At 55.8% G+C, this 15,231-nt stretch overlaps 1 protein-coding gene across 1 annotated transcript in view; it reads right to left on the reverse strand.

The window, feature by feature from the left end:
• The window catches only part of COL17A1 (collagen type XVII alpha 1 chain), a 49,549-nt gene that overhangs the window by 7,577 nt on the left and 26,741 nt on the right, over positions 1-15,231 (reverse strand). The window contains exons 21-42 of the mRNA XM_077748454.1: positions 14,074-14,100; positions 13,911-13,973; positions 13,011-13,115; positions 12,164-12,226; positions 11,511-11,546; positions 10,919-10,972; positions 10,644-10,679; positions 10,139-10,174; positions 9,449-9,511; positions 8,294-8,329; positions 7,964-8,035; positions 7,166-7,192; positions 6,208-6,243; positions 4,225-4,260; positions 3,891-3,971; positions 2,655-2,690; positions 2,044-2,121; positions 1,104-1,157; positions 926-967; positions 712-765; positions 366-425; positions 57-83 (exon numbers count right to left, since the gene is read on the reverse strand). Coding sequence (XP_077604580.1) covers positions 57-83; positions 366-425; positions 712-765; positions 926-967; positions 1,104-1,157; positions 2,044-2,121; positions 2,655-2,690; positions 3,891-3,971; positions 4,225-4,260; positions 6,208-6,243; positions 7,166-7,192; positions 7,964-8,035; positions 8,294-8,329; positions 9,449-9,511; positions 10,139-10,174; positions 10,644-10,679; positions 10,919-10,972; positions 11,511-11,546; positions 12,164-12,226; positions 13,011-13,115; positions 13,911-13,973; positions 14,074-14,100 — 1,122 coding nt within the window. The remainder of the gene's footprint in view (positions 1-56; positions 84-365; positions 426-711; positions 766-925; positions 968-1,103; positions 1,158-2,043; positions 2,122-2,654; positions 2,691-3,890; positions 3,972-4,224; positions 4,261-6,207; positions 6,244-7,165; positions 7,193-7,963; positions 8,036-8,293; positions 8,330-9,448; positions 9,512-10,138; positions 10,175-10,643; positions 10,680-10,918; positions 10,973-11,510; positions 11,547-12,163; positions 12,227-13,010; positions 13,116-13,910; positions 13,974-14,073; positions 14,101-15,231) is intronic.

The raw sequence follows: 15,231 nt of genomic DNA on the forward strand, positions 1-15,231 counted from the left end.
GACCCCACCCCGCAGTAGCATTTCTTTGCATTTCATTTGATAGCAGCTCTACTGACCTTGGTGTCCTCGAGGGCCTGGGGGGCCTGAGGGAAGGAGGCAGAAGCAGGCGTGAGATGCATACCTACCAGGTGCTGTGGCTTCAAGGGGCCCACAGTGGGTGCCAGGAGCCCAGCGCAGAGGTGGCGAGTCTTCGTGGAGCCTCTAGCCACTGTGCCCCCCCCACCCCATGCTCCAGACTGCCGGGCTCCTCATGGGACATGGCGGAGGACACACATATGCCCCCGTTGACCCGGCCTCGTCCAGACTCCTGGGGACCCCGAGCAAGTGGGGGCACATGAGCTTCTGTGCCCCAAGACGCTACTCACCTTGGTCTCCCTTGGGGCCTGGGGGCCCAGGGGGGCCTGGGGGGCCAGAGAAGAAGGTCTCTGCAGAGGAGAGAAGGAGTTCTGAGTGTGGGCACAGTGGTATTTGTAAGGGAGCAGCCGCTAGCACGGAGCCTGGCATCCTGCGGTGCTCAGATGGGTGGGTGGATGGAGGCATGGACAGTGGGAAGCGTGGACAGAATAAACAAAGAAATACATAANCACCCCGGGGGCAGGTCTGAAGGAGGAACAGGGGGAGTCGGTCAGGAAGCCAGCAAGCCTGGGACCGCAGCGTGTCCCGGAGCCAGGGCGGGGGTGGAGAGCAGGTGGCACTGGGCTCTAACATTACCTGAGTCGGCCAGGAAATTGCCTGGGGGGCCTGGGGGGCCTGGCAGGCCTTCTCCTAGATAAGAGAACCACCGAGACTCAGTAAAGCCAAGCTCTGGGCCAAGAACCCTCTGCCCGGGAGAAGTAGCCAGGGAAGCCTTTCCTGAGAGCGCCCGCCCACAAGAGACCAGGGGCGCCACGGTCCTGTGTCTCTCACCAGGGAGCTCAGCTCTCACCTGCTGGGCCTCGGGGTCCTGGGGGGCCTGGAATAGAAGGTCCTGCAGAAAAGAGCCAATAAGAGGCAATGCTGGACTCAGGGAGCTGATCCGGCCCCTGGGGTCGGATCCTGGCTTCCTCACTAAGTGCCCTGTCCCCCATGATTCCCCACCTTCCAGTGATCCCTGAGATGCTCACCTGGAGGCCCAGGCGGGCCAGGTGGGCCTGGGGGACCGCGTAAATCAAGACCTTCTGTGGAGACAAAAACAAAAACAGAAATGAGCAAAAGCTCTCATGAAGCAGTTCTCCACCAGCCTCACCCCTTCATTAGGATCACCAGTGCCAGGCGCCCCGGGCTACACTCACGCCCCAGAGGCCAGCTCTGAATCATGCACAGCGCCCTCCGGGAGCCCCTCTGCTAGCGGTGCTCCTCGTTCACAAGCGAGGCAGGGCAGAGCTGCCATCAGATGCCCTGATGGCTAAGTATGTGGCTTTGGTGTCAGCCTGAGTTCAAAATCTGCTCTGCTACTGCGCACTGGTGACTTTGGTCACCTTTCAGCCTCAGCTCAGTCTTCGCTAAGCCAGAGGTGTAAGACCTATGTCCCGGGAGCACTGTGAAGACCCAGTGAGGTCCCAGGACCGAGTGTCTAGCACACGGCAACTGCTGGACGGCGGCTGGCTGCTATCCTTGCTGTCAGGTGTGTAAGTGGGAGGCCCAGTGGCAGGCTGCTTGGGCTCCTTAACGAACTCTGGGAACAGAAGAACCCAGGAGTCACCCTCCCGGGTCGGGCCTGTGGCTGAGAACCCATGGACCTTTGTCATTGCTCCCAGTAGGGATGCAGTTCTCTTGCCAGTCATTCTCCCAGCGCCCAGCTCCCAGCGCTTGTCCCCCGCCCTCCTGGAATCCCAAGAACCTCTCTGCCAGCTGCCCCATCCCAGTGACTCACCCCCCAGAGCTGACAAAAGCCCTGCTGTTCCTTGGAGGCTGGCGTTGTCTTTCAGAGGAACCAGTCATCCTCGCTCACATCAGGGCTCAGGATGACTCACTGGTACAGCTGCTACAGGCCCCAAATGTGGTGCCATCTGTCCCCCTCCCACCCCAGTGTCACCTCGCCCCAGAGAACATGGGGGCACTCACGGGCAGAGAGGACCTCAGAGATGGAGCTGCTGCTGCCCATGAACGATTCACCAGCAAGTCCTCGCTCCCCTCGCGGGCCTGTATAAAGGACACAGGTTCAGGTGGGCACCACCTGCAGTGACCCCTCTGTGCCTTCTTCTAGAGGGCCTGGGAGGGTCCTGGTGTGCGGGGCGGAGCTCCCGGAGTGGGCGGGGCCTGGACACTCAGGGGTAAACATTCCTGTTTGCAGGCCCAACAGCCCAGGGGGAACAGGGCCAATTTTTCCCAAGCTGTTTTCTGGTGTTTGGATACATTAGTGGAAAGTAGCACAATTATCAGGATCTTGGCACAAGAGCCCTGATGCCTACGAAAAAGCCAAGCTTGACCCTGACCAGGGTGCCACATAGCCCCAAAACCCTGTCCAGAGGACCCCTACCTTCTCAGAAACTCAGGAAAGAGAGGTGTCTCCCCTTGCAGCTGAAGCCCTCAAGGCCCTTGGTGAGGCACTGGGTCACCCCATGACCTCCCTCCCCAAAATGTAGGTCTCCCATTTAAAGGCGGGGTCCCAAGTCTGGTCAGGAAAGGAAGCCTGCACGCTGAGCCCCAAGTCCAATGCTTCAGGGCGGACATACCTTGCTGTCCAGGGAGACCAGCTGGGCCCACAGGACCTGGAGATGAAGTTGGGAAGAAAAGGCATTACCACACCTCCAGGGTCACAGTTCTAGAAAGAACTGAAGAGAGGGCAGGTCCAAACACACCTAGTTTCCTCCCAAGGCATGCAACTGTGGCCCCAAAGGGTCAGCTTGCTTACTGGAGAGCCATAAGCACTTTGAACAGCTCTGTGGTCCATCCCGTGAGCCTTACTCTGCCAAACCCCTGGCTCTGGGACAGGCATAGCTGCCCTCTCTGTCCCCAGTGCTTAGGGACTTCTCAGTGCCCCCATATCCTCCCTCTCACTGGANCAGATAAGGGCATGTGGCTGGCTCAGTCAGAGAAGAGCATGAGACTCTTGGTCTCTCAGGGTTGTGAGTTCGAGCCTCACATTGGGTGTAGAGATTACTTAAATTAAAAAAAAAATAGATATAACAACATCACAGGTATTTTGGAAACATAGAAAAAAAGTATCACCTGTAATCCTCTAACTCGTAAGCATCTCTTTTCCTTACAGCATTAAAAAAAATGTTTATTTATTCTTGAGAGAGAGAGTGAGAGCATGAGTGGGGGAGGGACAAGAGAGAGGGAGACACAGAATCCAAAGCAAGCTCCAGGCTCTGAGCTGTCAGCACAGAGCCCCACGCAGGGCTCGAACCCACGAACCGTGAGATCATGATCTGAACTGAAGTTGGACACTTAGTGGACTGAGCTACCAGGCGCCCCCAGCATTCTTATTTTCATCTTGTAAAAATACAGTTGCAACCTCAGAGCCACACTCCCGAGGATCCTGCACTTTTAAAAACCAGGATGATCTTCTAACGGCTCTATGTCTTTGTGATGATGTAGCGATGCCACTGTGGCTGGACAATGTGGAGACAGTTTCTCTGCACAGATTCCTAGCATTTTTTGTTGCCCTTGATGCATTCTGCTAAATTGTTTTCCAGAAGGAAATCAACTGAAGTCACACCCAGGCTCCAGAGGCAGAACCACCTAGGTCCATTCCTGACCCTGCTACTTCTTGAGCCCAGTGGCCGTAGATGAGTCCAAGGGCGCTGTGGGTGCCTGGTGAAGCGTGCCTGCAGGGCGCTTGGGGTACTTGCTGGGGTGGGAGGAGGCTCCTTACGTTTCCTGGGGTTCCTCCCTGGGGTTCAGGATTTGAGCAAACACTGCTGTACTTAAACGCAACCAAACAGTAAAGCAAGAAAGCGACTGACCTGGGGCACCTGGAGGTCCCGGCGGTCCCATAGCTCCAGGAGGGCCTGGGGGGCCTGGGACGGTGATGGTCGATGATCCCTCTGGAAACAAAAGGCACATGAACAGGGACCCTCACTTTTATTGCTTAGAGGTGCTGGGACCCAGGCCAGGCTGTGGGCAGGTCGGGCTAGTGCCTCCTGCTCTCACTACCTCTGAGCCGAGAGCCCTCCCCTGCCTGCCATCCGAAGACCAGACTGGTGTTGCCTGGAGGGCGCTAAGGCAGAGCCAGGGCGTGAGGGACCAGGACGCGAGGGACCAAGTCACAGGAAGAGGACCCCTCCCGGGCCTGCCTACCTGAGGTCACGATTCTGCCTGGAGATCCAGGGTCACCTGGGAGGGGAGGAAAGGGAAAACAGTTATTCCCAGGATCAGCTGGAGGCTCTGCAAGTCATTTCCAAGGCTCCTGATGTACTTTGCCAGCCACTCCTGTGGCCGCTGACCCATGGGCTAAAGGCATTTTAATGAGCTAAAGGGAAGCACACAGGGTACATTAAGCACCAGTCTCTCTGCCAGAGACCCTGAGGCCACAGCAGGCCTCCTGGCCCTCAGTGGCTGTGGGAGAAGCCGGGACTCTGCAGAGGAGCATCCTTGGAGGATGTGGGAGTCTGCCTCTCCATGAGGCCGGAAGGAGGCTGACCCGGAGTGAGCCACGCTCCCACACTGGGCCTCTCAGGCTCCTGCTGGGAATTCCCTCAGATGGAAAATTCCCAAGAGGTCAAAGGACAGAGACAGTAAATTTGAGGGGTAGAGCCTGGTTCCCAGAGTGCCGCTCAGGACGCCAGTTCCAAGACTGCAGTGGGGGTTGTGCAGAGTCGAAGGGGAGCCGTGGCTGGTAAGGGTGGGAGGGAGGGAGGGAGTTACACAGAGGTTGACAGATTTCTTTTCTGCCTGACTCTAAGAGGGTTGAAAATGCAAATACAGACTTCCGTACAGGGGGGTTCAGGCTCATGCATCCCCCCAACTTTATAGACCACTGGATGCTGCCTCCATGAAGCATCTCTTGGGACTGTAACTGCACAGACTCCAGGGAACCGACTGAGCAGAGTGGAGGACAGAAAAGCCCTCCCTTGGGGGCCTCTTCCATCATTTCTCACCATCTGTGGGCAATTCCATCACTCACACAATAAGGGACAGGATGATACCCCCTGGAGGAAGGAGAGGGTGGTCTCTACTTGCTATTGGCCAGTCCCTGGGGTCAAGGTCAAGAGGAGAAAGCCCTGGTGTTTGGGCTGTGTTCGAACACAAGCCAGTGTTAGGTGATATGTACACCTCTTGTGCATACTGCCCAGGGGGAGGGTCTGCAGTCCTTCTTGGACAGGAAGTCACAGACCCTCAGGAAAGACAGGGTGTCTGGTAGCCTCAGGGATCCCCAAACCTAGCAGTCTCTTCCTAACAGTGCAGTCAATCCATGAGCAGATCTATGTACCCAGCGGTGCGTCTGCCAGGGATGTAGGAACTCAGCTGTGAGTTAACATTTATTTTGGAATTAACATTTATTTGTCTCCAAAAGAACTCCCTGGTCCAACTAGTCATTGGAAATAGCTTCTGGAAAGTAATAATTTTATTCCTAGGGTCTCCCCAAGATGATAGTGACTGCTCATGACCACGCAGCTCTACGGGATGCCAGGATTCAGGAACATGGAGTCACAGGGACGGGAGGAGAAAGACTGTTCATCCCTGGACTGGCTCAGGGTTGGTATCTAATGGTTGCAGAACTGGACGATGGCAGAGGAGAACGCGACGAGAGTGCCTCCCTGCGTGTAGGGGTACTGTGCTGGCCCCCGGCAGACCCCTCCCCTGAAGAGGACTTTCCCTCTTAGGACTCAGGCTTTGCCCTCTAAGGGCCATCTGAGGTACTCCTCCCCACCTGCATCCACCTCCCCCCCACACCCCGAGAAAAGGATGTGGGGCCACAGCCACACCGAGGCCGAGGCCAGCCCGTGTGAATAAATAGGATGAAGGTGGTCTCTGTTCCGGGGAAGGGTCCCGCTAGGGAGAACCAAGCCTGAGCCGGGGAGACAGAGCACAGACAGGGACATTATAGAGGAGATGGAAAGCTTTGAAGAGCTGCACACTTCTAGATCCTCCTCCAACAATGGCCTGAGACATCTGGAACCAGGACAGCTCAGGATTGTGGGGAGGGGGTGGGGGGGGGNCTAGATGCCACTGTTGATCCAGTCTCTGGCCAGAGAGGGGCTCCCTCCTGCCAGTCTCTCCCCCCTGTGCAAAAAAATGACTAGTGAAAAGAAAGAGTATCTAATTTGGAAAATCACTTACCTTTAGCTCCTGGTCGGCCGGGGGTTCCGGGAAGTCCTGATGTGATTAAAATCAAGTCAGTCAGGGGGATGAAGGCCCAGAGATTCCAGACCACTCTCGTAGTAACTGCACTCAGTTACCGGGCACAGCCTTAGGTGCCCACTGAAACCTGGTTCTGCCTTCTGCTTTAGCCTGGGGGCCCTTCAGGGGAGCCCCTTCCTCTGAGCCCTTCCACCTCTCTGGGAAATGGGGTGACCACTGGGCTTGAGGCCACGGACTCAGCTTTGGGGGAACCCAGGCTGTCTGGATTATGAGCCGCTCATAGCCTGCCACTCAGCCATGGCCGCTCCCTGTGCAGCTGGGGGTGTAGGTGGTAGGGGCTGGGCCTCTTCCTGCTCTGCTTTGAGCCGAGTCTGTCGAGTCTGTCGAGCTCTACCAGGAGCACGTGAAGGAGGTCCCTGTGCAGCTTTTGGGGGGAGATCCGCTGCTTGATGTCGTTTTACATCTTTGCCTAATTTCCTTTAGGAGTTGGGGCTGGGCGTGGTGACAGTTTCTCAAATCCCAATGTCAACAGCAGTGCAGTCCTAGGACAGACTGTGACACTGAAGCTGTCCCAGAGAAACTGGGCCTCACGTGAGGTGCGCTCCCCTCTCCTGCCCTGCCATGGGGGAGGCCCGGCCTCTGGGAGGCCAGCGGGATTCCTGTGCCTGGAGCCTCCTCTCAGGGGCTCCTGTAACAGCGACCAGGCAGACACAGTTGGCACATGATTTGGCCTGGTTTCTCGAGAATGGGTTTCCAGATTGTTCTCTCTGTATTCTTCCTTCCTAACGTGTGTCTTATGACTCACAGTGAAAGAACCTGAACCAGTTTTTCCCAGGGGAGCGCAGGGAGGAGAGGAAACTCTAAGGTGACTGGAAAGGCATTTGCCAAAAGCTGGAAGCAGGTGGCATCTGGAGGTGGGAGGGACCTGATGACTCACCCTGAGGTCCTTGGGGTCCTGTGAGACCTGCAGAAAAGAGAACACATGAGAGACAGAGAGAGAGAGATGAAGGGGTGCGGAGTCGCACCCTCGGCTGTGGGAGGACAAACTCAGGGTCCTCCCCACACTGGACAAAGCAGTTCTTGGGGCTCTGCAGGGAAGCCACCACTGCTCCATCAGCGACGGTTCTTAGCCTGCTTGGGGTCACAGACTCTCCGGGCACCATGAGCCCGGAAAGCTCATACAGTCACAGATCCCCAGCGCGGCCCCCTCCAACCCCCTGCCTTGGTGTTCCCCATCTGCACTCCCACCAAAGGAGCCAGGAGGGCTGCAGGGGCCCCCTTGGAATGCTGCCTTGCCTCAGGGCTCTCGGGCTTGTTTGCTCTGATCCTCCCCGCCCTGTGGCTCTGGCCCTAACCATGGGCTCTCTTCTCCCACTGGTACTTGGTGAGCGTCCAGGTATGGCCAGAGGGGAGGCGGGTAGAGGGGGAGGGCTCAGAGGACCAAGGCAGGGAAATGGCCTTAAACTGACATTTTTAAGCGATTCCTTGCTTTCCAGAATTCCCAGCTTTCCGTTAATCTCTGTTAATTAACCGTGAACCTCTCTCTTCCAAGTTGCCAGAGTTGGTGACTCAGTGGTGTCAGAACCCAGTCACTGAACACAGCACAAGCCAGCAGGTACGGCTGCTCTCTGCTGAGACGCTGGGGGGAAATGGGCTAAGGCACACACATCCGCATGGACACACACACACACACACACACACACACGGCCGTGGCGCCCTCTTGCCACTCTGTTACCTGGCTTTCCTGGGTCTCCAGAAGGCCCTTGTGGGCCACGGGTACCAGGCATCCCTGTCAGACCTTGTTCACCTAGAGAGAGCATGAGATATAGAAGGCATTTCCTTTGAGGAAAGCTGAGCCGGCAGCACACCTGAGCCTGTGGTTTCTTGGGGTTTTACCAACTTGCTGGCGGTGGGAAGGAGAAGGGGAGGAAGACCCGGGCCTCAGGGGGTTCCACCCAGTGTGTGTCCTGTTGCCTTATGATTAAGGGGACTGGGGACCTCATGCTGGGACGTGGGCAGGGCGGGGCCAGGCAGTGAGCATGAGGAGAGCAGGTCTGTAACCCACCTCTTGGGCCTTGGTGTCCATCGGGGCCAGCGGGTCCTAGGAAGGCAGAACCACAGATCACCGGTTACCCCAAAAACTACTTTTGGGCCTCCCTCCCTCGCCAACCTCACAGGCTTCGGCAGGTTGTCTCCCAGGTGGGGGCCCGTGCAGCCCTTCCAACAGCTGCCGACCACGGATGCCACTTTTGCCCTGGCCTCTTCCCCTAAACCAGGGCTTGTGTGTTTTCCTGCAGAGAACTAACGGCCCAGCAACTCCCCATTGCATCCCCAGGGCCTACTGCAGACTCGGCACACACCAAATGCTCAATAAACGTCTGCCTTGTTTACTCAGGGTCCTGGAAATCAAGGTCCTCCAAGTTGCCTCATCTGCTCTGGGCATTACGCTAACCTTTGTCCAAAGTGACATCCTTCTAGGACCATGTCTTCTTGCTTTCTCCTACCCCTTTGTCTCTCCTTGCTCATGCTGATTCTGCATAGACTTTTCCAAAATGACCAAGATGACATCTTCCTTGCTTTGTCACGCCACGTGAAATGCCTCCTCCTTCCTCTTTCTAGTTGGGAGGAATCTGTCTCTGCCATACCCTCATAGCACTCTGTACCTTTCAGGCCACCTGTCACCTTCTACCAGCTTTACCTCCCCTTGCGGGAGGTCAAGTAGCTTACTTGCCCCACGGGGCATCCTGCGTACAGTCAGAGCCTCCTTGCTCTGTTATGTGAATGAGAAAGTGAACATACCACATCCCCACTGGCGGAGCTTAAACCCCTTTGGGACTTGGTGCTAAACACTCCACCCTCTGAGGGTCGTTGGCCAGCTTCCAAGTCCTGGCTGACAAGCACCTGGCTCAGGGTCAGCAAAATGGTTAAACCCTGGATCTCTCGGTGATGCCAGCTCTGGAGTACCAGGGTTATGCCCGCGGGAATATTGTAGGTTCTAACGGACCTCAATACTTATCTGTCCTCCCCAGGGGCCCAAGTGGCTTCGAAGCAGGGACCAGGGTGGATGGGCCACCAACCCCCCACCAGTGAGAAACCCAGAGACAGAGCCTGCACATGGGCCCTGGAAAACAGGACATGCAGCTCTAGAAGCAGGTGCCTGGCTCTCTGAGCATGACTGGAAGGGGCAGATCCACTGCGTCTGTTCCCTTGGGGCACTTACCCATTGCCCCTTTGGCTCCAGGCTCACCCACAGCGCCAGGCAAACCTCTCAAGCCGGGCTCACCTGCAAAGCAAACACGCTCGCTGGTTGGAGGCTCCTAGGATACACGTGTTCCCCACCCCCAGGACTGCCACCTCCCCAACCAGGAGCTTGAGGTAACCAAAAAAGGTCGGGGACACAGCCCCTTAGAGTCTATGGTCAGAGTCCCCAGGCAGCAGACACAGGTCCAGAGCCACGCCCAGGCTGAAGGGATGTGCAAATGAATCATTTCCCTGGCAGCACAGAGCTGCCCCTGTAGCCAAAGCACTGTTACCACAATTTCATTTTTAGTCATTCAAGTTGGCGGAGGGTTAAGCGGATGAGAGGCTTGCAAGTAGCGTGAACTTTCTGCTACTCTGGGAAGAGCTTAATTTTCCCAACTGGATTCCCCCCCAGAATAATCCAAGATAATCATAATTTCACTCTTCTCCAAACATTTACCGTCTGGCCTATACATTTTGATGCTGGTTTCTACTCCATGCATTGTTTATTTTACCCTGTCTTGTGTTTTTTTCCCTAGATTACAAGTATTCTGAAGGTTTTTCAACCGAGATTCTGCCTCCCATTTCTGTGTTTCTTTCCACCTCCAGTGCCCAGTGGATTTACAAGAAGTCTTTAATGGATGAAAGCAGATTCCTGTGCAGGACTGACCTGTGAGGCCTCGGGGTCCTTTCTCCCCCTGGTCACCTGAAACAAACATGGGGCAGGGCGGGGTGGCAGGAAGCAGCAGTCAGGAACAAGGAAAACACCCTCACTCAGGGAGAGGGACTCCTGGCTGCGAACAGCTCTCACTGTACCCTTGAGTTGCTGTCAGCAGGACGTCAGCAAGACCCAGGCACTGGTGAGCCCAAGGAGCCCCCAGGGTCAGGGCCCACCCACAGACTAAACCCAGCCCCGGCTGTTGCACAAGTGAGTGTCATGTGTGCAAGGAGAGCCAGATGAGAGAGGACATGCCTCGACGCTGCATCCTAGCCACCCGGCCACAGCGCTTGTGACACAAGTGCTTGGTTTCCCCTCTTCCTGCCTCAGTTTCCCTATATGAGAGGCTGGGCTGGAATGAGCTCTCAGATCTAGCCCTGGAGCCTGAGATAGGTTCCCATCTGTGCTCCCAGGAAGTCAGGTGGACGATGGGGATGTCTGAGCAGCAGTGACGTACCTTTGGGTCCCGGTGGTCCCATGGGACCTTTGTCACCTGCAAAGGTAAGGGACAACTCTGTGAACGGAGCCACAGAGAGAATGGCCAAAAAAGGGCAGTGTCTATGTGCAGACAGGCTCTCTGCCATCTGACCTGCCCTCTCATCACGCACGTGCCAGCCCACACAGCTGCTGGTCACGTCCACCGGCCCGTCCGTGCCCCCCAGACCTCCTTCTTGAGTGAGTAGCATCTACAAGGTGGCATCCCCTTCCCCGCAACCCCTCTCCCAAGCTCACCTTTGACACCAGGGAGTCCAACTTCACCTCGGAGCCCTTGGGGACCTACAGAGCCTGCAAGCAAAGGAAACCATGCAGGTCGATGAGAGTCCCCAGCTTTGGGACCAATGGGACATGGACACGCACAGCCTGGGGTAAAGTCAAGGGCTGCTCTCCACAGGCTCCTCCCCACATCCCTGCTACATCATCCCAGCCCAGTTCCTTGCCCTGGTGTCACCAGGCCCTGGTGTAAGGACACCTCATGGGGCCCTGGCAGAGACACTGGCCTGTATTACAGTGTCCCAAGACAGCAAAAGGGCTCTGGCCCATAGGGAGGAGGTGGCCGCAGGGGCTTTGCTCAGGTGCAAGCAGGACAGGAAGTGCCCACTGCTGAAGCTGCCAGAGGGCCATATGCCCTGAGCCTGGTCAGCACGAGTCTCCCCCAAACCACTGGGAGCCTGACCTCAGCTTCAGGGACACATGTATGGAGGGGAGTTTGGGGTCTCTGGAAGGCTCCATATAATTGCTTCTTCTGGTGTAAAAATGGGTTTCTTTTTAGCATCCATTTATTTTCCCCAGAAACAGCATGTGTTTTTATAAGCAGCACACTGACCTGGGAGACCCCGTGGGCCAGGAGAACCGCCGGAACCTGAGAAGGAAAAGACCACGCTCATCAGGGGCGAATCACAAGCCGGGGACACACGACCCCGTGGTGAAGGGCAGACGGGGGCTCACTTCCAGGCAACGGCTGTGTGTGAACATCACCCACACAGTGCAGGTTCTTGCCCGGACCCCAAGTCAGTGGGTCTGAGAGGGCCCCCACTGCAAAGTTCTCCTGAGCGATCGAGCGCCCCCTGCTCCTTCCCAGTCAGAGTAGAACACTTGGGCCTGGGCAGCTGCAAGGAGGGGAGAAGGGCACCAACTGAGAAGGACCTGTTCCCCCTGAGGTGTCCAGACATGTTGCTTTTGAACGAGCATTTCTGGGCAGCGGTCAGGTGAGGACCTCGTCTGACTTGGGACTTCCTGACCCATCCACCCACTTAAGGGCCACATAACAGGGCCACTGAAGAGACATGAAAACATGGCCCCAAATCTACCGTAAAGCGAAAAGTACAGTCCCAGTCCTGACACCCAGGCACTCGCTTGTGAGGGGGCTCCCTGGGCCCAGTGACCCTGCAGCAGGTTAGGGCTGTCGGGATCCAGTACCTGGACCTCTGCAACCCATCCTGGACGTGCCTTTGGGCACTATCCTCGCACTTGACTTACCTTTGGGACCCACAGAACCTGGGACACCAGGTGGGCCCTGAACACCGGGTTCACCAGTAGCCCCTGGGGAGAAATCAGAGGACCCTCAGTTTGCTTGCCCACCGGCCTGGCAGTGTTATTTGTGGGGAACACTTCCCCACTGCTGGTGGGCTCTGATCTATCGGATTTCTCCTTGAGGCCACAAAGCTGCAAAACATCTTCAGTTTCTACCCCCAGAGCTTTTATATTCCATGAGGTCTGGCCCCAAGGAGCTACTCAATAAATATTTGTTGCCTGGTTGAATAGTATTTTTAAGAGAAAGCGAAGTTAGAAATAAAGCCTCTTGCTCATGACCTTTCGGCATTGTGAGAATTTCTGCTATCTGTGCTTGGTTTCCCCTGATGAAAACAGACTCCTGGTTAAGAATCTAGTTGTGGAATCTTCAGAGCCTCCTCCAGGCCTGGGCCTGTGTCTGGGGCTTTCTAGGTCTCCTTCCCTGCCAATTTCCAGCCATGAAGGTTTGAGGGCCCACACCCTTCTCCACCTTCAGTCAGGCCCTGGTTGGCTCTGAGCTCTTCACCTCAGACCTGACTGTACTGACCACTTGGGATGACCCTTTCTCCCTGTGATCACGTTCTTTGTGGGTTCTGAGCACTGCAGGGTTCTTACCTTCACACCTGAACCCATAGCCCAGCCCACACCCCCATTAGAGTGGCGGTCTTCGCAGGGCCTGGCACAGAGCCTGGCTCAAGGTAGCTGCTCAAGGTAGTTGGCCTCAAGTAAAGGCCAGTGAAAGAAGGAGGGAGAAAGATGAGAAGGAAGCAGGGTACGTGTAGCTAATCCACCCAGTGAAGGAAGAGCCTCTTACCTCTGTCCCCTTTCTCTCCAAATCCAGGAGGCCCAGGTTCCCCACGAGGTCCCATGGGACCTTCTCGTCCTCTCTGGCCCATGGGGCCCTCCATGCCAGGCTCTCCTGAAGAAAGGAACCTCAGAGTTAGGACCCAGTGCCCATGGCTAAGGGCTCCATCGGCAGCATCTCACATGATCAAGAGGCCCATTGCTCCTCCACCCGGACACTTGGTCTTGAGGTGGGCTCTAGCCGGGCCTCCATTTCCTCCTCTTCACTGCTCCTGGACCACAGCACACCCTTGCCCCCAGGCCCATGACTGCTCCCTCCGCCTAGAACATTTCTCTCCAGATCTCCCCATGCCCGCCTCCCTCACCACCTTCAAGTCTGTTCAAATGGCACCTTCTCAGTGAGGCCTTAGTTTTTATTAAAAAAAATTTTTTTTAATGTTTATTTATTTTTGAGAGACAGAGAGAAACAGAGCACAAGTGGGGAGCAGAGAGAGAGAGGGAGACACAGAACCCAAAGCAGGCTCCAGGCCCTGAGCTGTCAGCACAGAGCCCGATGTGGGGCTTAAACTCAAGAACTGAGAGAGCATGACTTGAGCTGAAGTCAGCGCTTAACCGACTAAGCCACCCAGGAGCCCCTCAGCGAGGCCTTATTTAAATTTACCCCCTCAGTGCTCAGTGCCCTGCATGGCTCTGTCTTTCCCATTTTGTGATCCACCTCCTACTCTGCTCTGTACTTCACTAATTTGTCAGGCCTACTGTCTTTCTCCTCAAGCCAAAGAGAAGCAGGGATTTCTGTTTTGTTCACCAATGTCTCCCCGGGTCCTAAACAGGGCCTGGCACACAGCAGGCACTTAATGAAATGTTTGTTGAATGAGTAAGGGAAGGAGAGAACAGAAAAAGCAGTTCTTACCCACACTGCCTTTTTGTCCCTTTGGTCCCTCTGGACCTGGGTGTCCCAAGAGCCCAGGGATGCCTGTGGACACACAAGAACACGTCAGCTCTGTTTCCCCCCAGAACCCGGGAGCCAGGGCCAAGCAGCCCGCAATACCAGCACGCCATCCGAGGTTACACACCTGGAGTCCCAGGGAGCCCCCGATCTCCTGTGAGGACAGAGATAAAAGAAGTCAGACAGAGGACTTGTGCCTGTTGCCTAAAGGAGCCGCCGGGAGAACACAGGATTGCCACATTTAGTAAATATGTGGGATACTTAGTTCAGTTTGCATTGCAGATAAATGCGGAGTAAATTTCTAACGTAAGTATGTTTAATGTGATATTTGGGACATGCTTACAGTGAAAAATTATTTATCTGCAATTAAGATTTAATGACTCAAATTTTATGGCAAGCACAGTGTCAGGGACTCTAGGACAAATGATCCTCTAGCCAGCGTGGTCAGGAGGGGTATGTGGCCTGCAAGCTGGAGCCTTGGGGAAGGGGTCTGATGTAGTGACCCAGGCTAGGGCGGGGGCGACAGGGAATCCCCAAGAGAAGTGGACGGCCACCAAGTGGAAGACCCCTGATTCCTGCACTGAGATCTCTTGGGAAGGGAGGTAAAGCTGGGGATAGAGGGACGAAGCCGTCATCTTGAACAGTGGTCCTCAGCATGGACTGTGCACCGCTGGCTTCAGAACCACCTGGGGTGATCAAGACCCTAGACTCTGGGCCCCACATCTGCCAAATCAGAGGCTCTGGGAGTGGGGCCCAGAGTCTTCTGGCAACCCTCTTACCCACTGAAGTTTGCAAACCCCCTCAGCTAGATCAAGGGGTGCTGCCGTGGTCATTGGGATTGGAAACCTCTTCCACCCGTGGGCCTGTTCCAATGACTCTCAAACCACTTTTCTGAGGAAATAAATCAATTTCCTACAGCATATGAGTGTCACACAAGTTAGCACATGATGGTCTCTCATGTTAGCACAGTCCCTAACACTGTGGAGCATCTTTTCCTGTGTATATGTCCTGCCTCCCTGCCAGACGGCCCACCCCCTGCAGGTAGGTGGTGCTGCCCCTACTGGATTCTGCCCGCCCCCCAGAAGGCCCCCACCTAAGACCCCTGGGAGCAGGCACCTCAGCTGCAGTGGTAGTTCCTGATCTGGTTCATCAGAATTAACATGGGGGAAGGAGGGATCCAGTCCCAGAGGATCTGATTCCTGGCAGGACCCAGGAATCTGTCTAGAAATCTCCCCAAGAACTGTGTATAGTAGCAGACCCTTGGGCTGCCCTTTGAAGCTGAGGG

Source organism: Crocuta crocuta, unplaced genomic scaffold (assembly GCF_008692635.1).
Source record: "Crocuta crocuta isolate KB4526 unplaced genomic scaffold, BGI_CrCroc_1.0 scaffold619, whole genome shotgun sequence".
NCBI classification, from domain to species: Eukaryota; Metazoa; Chordata; class Mammalia; order Carnivora; family Hyaenidae; genus Crocuta; species Crocuta crocuta.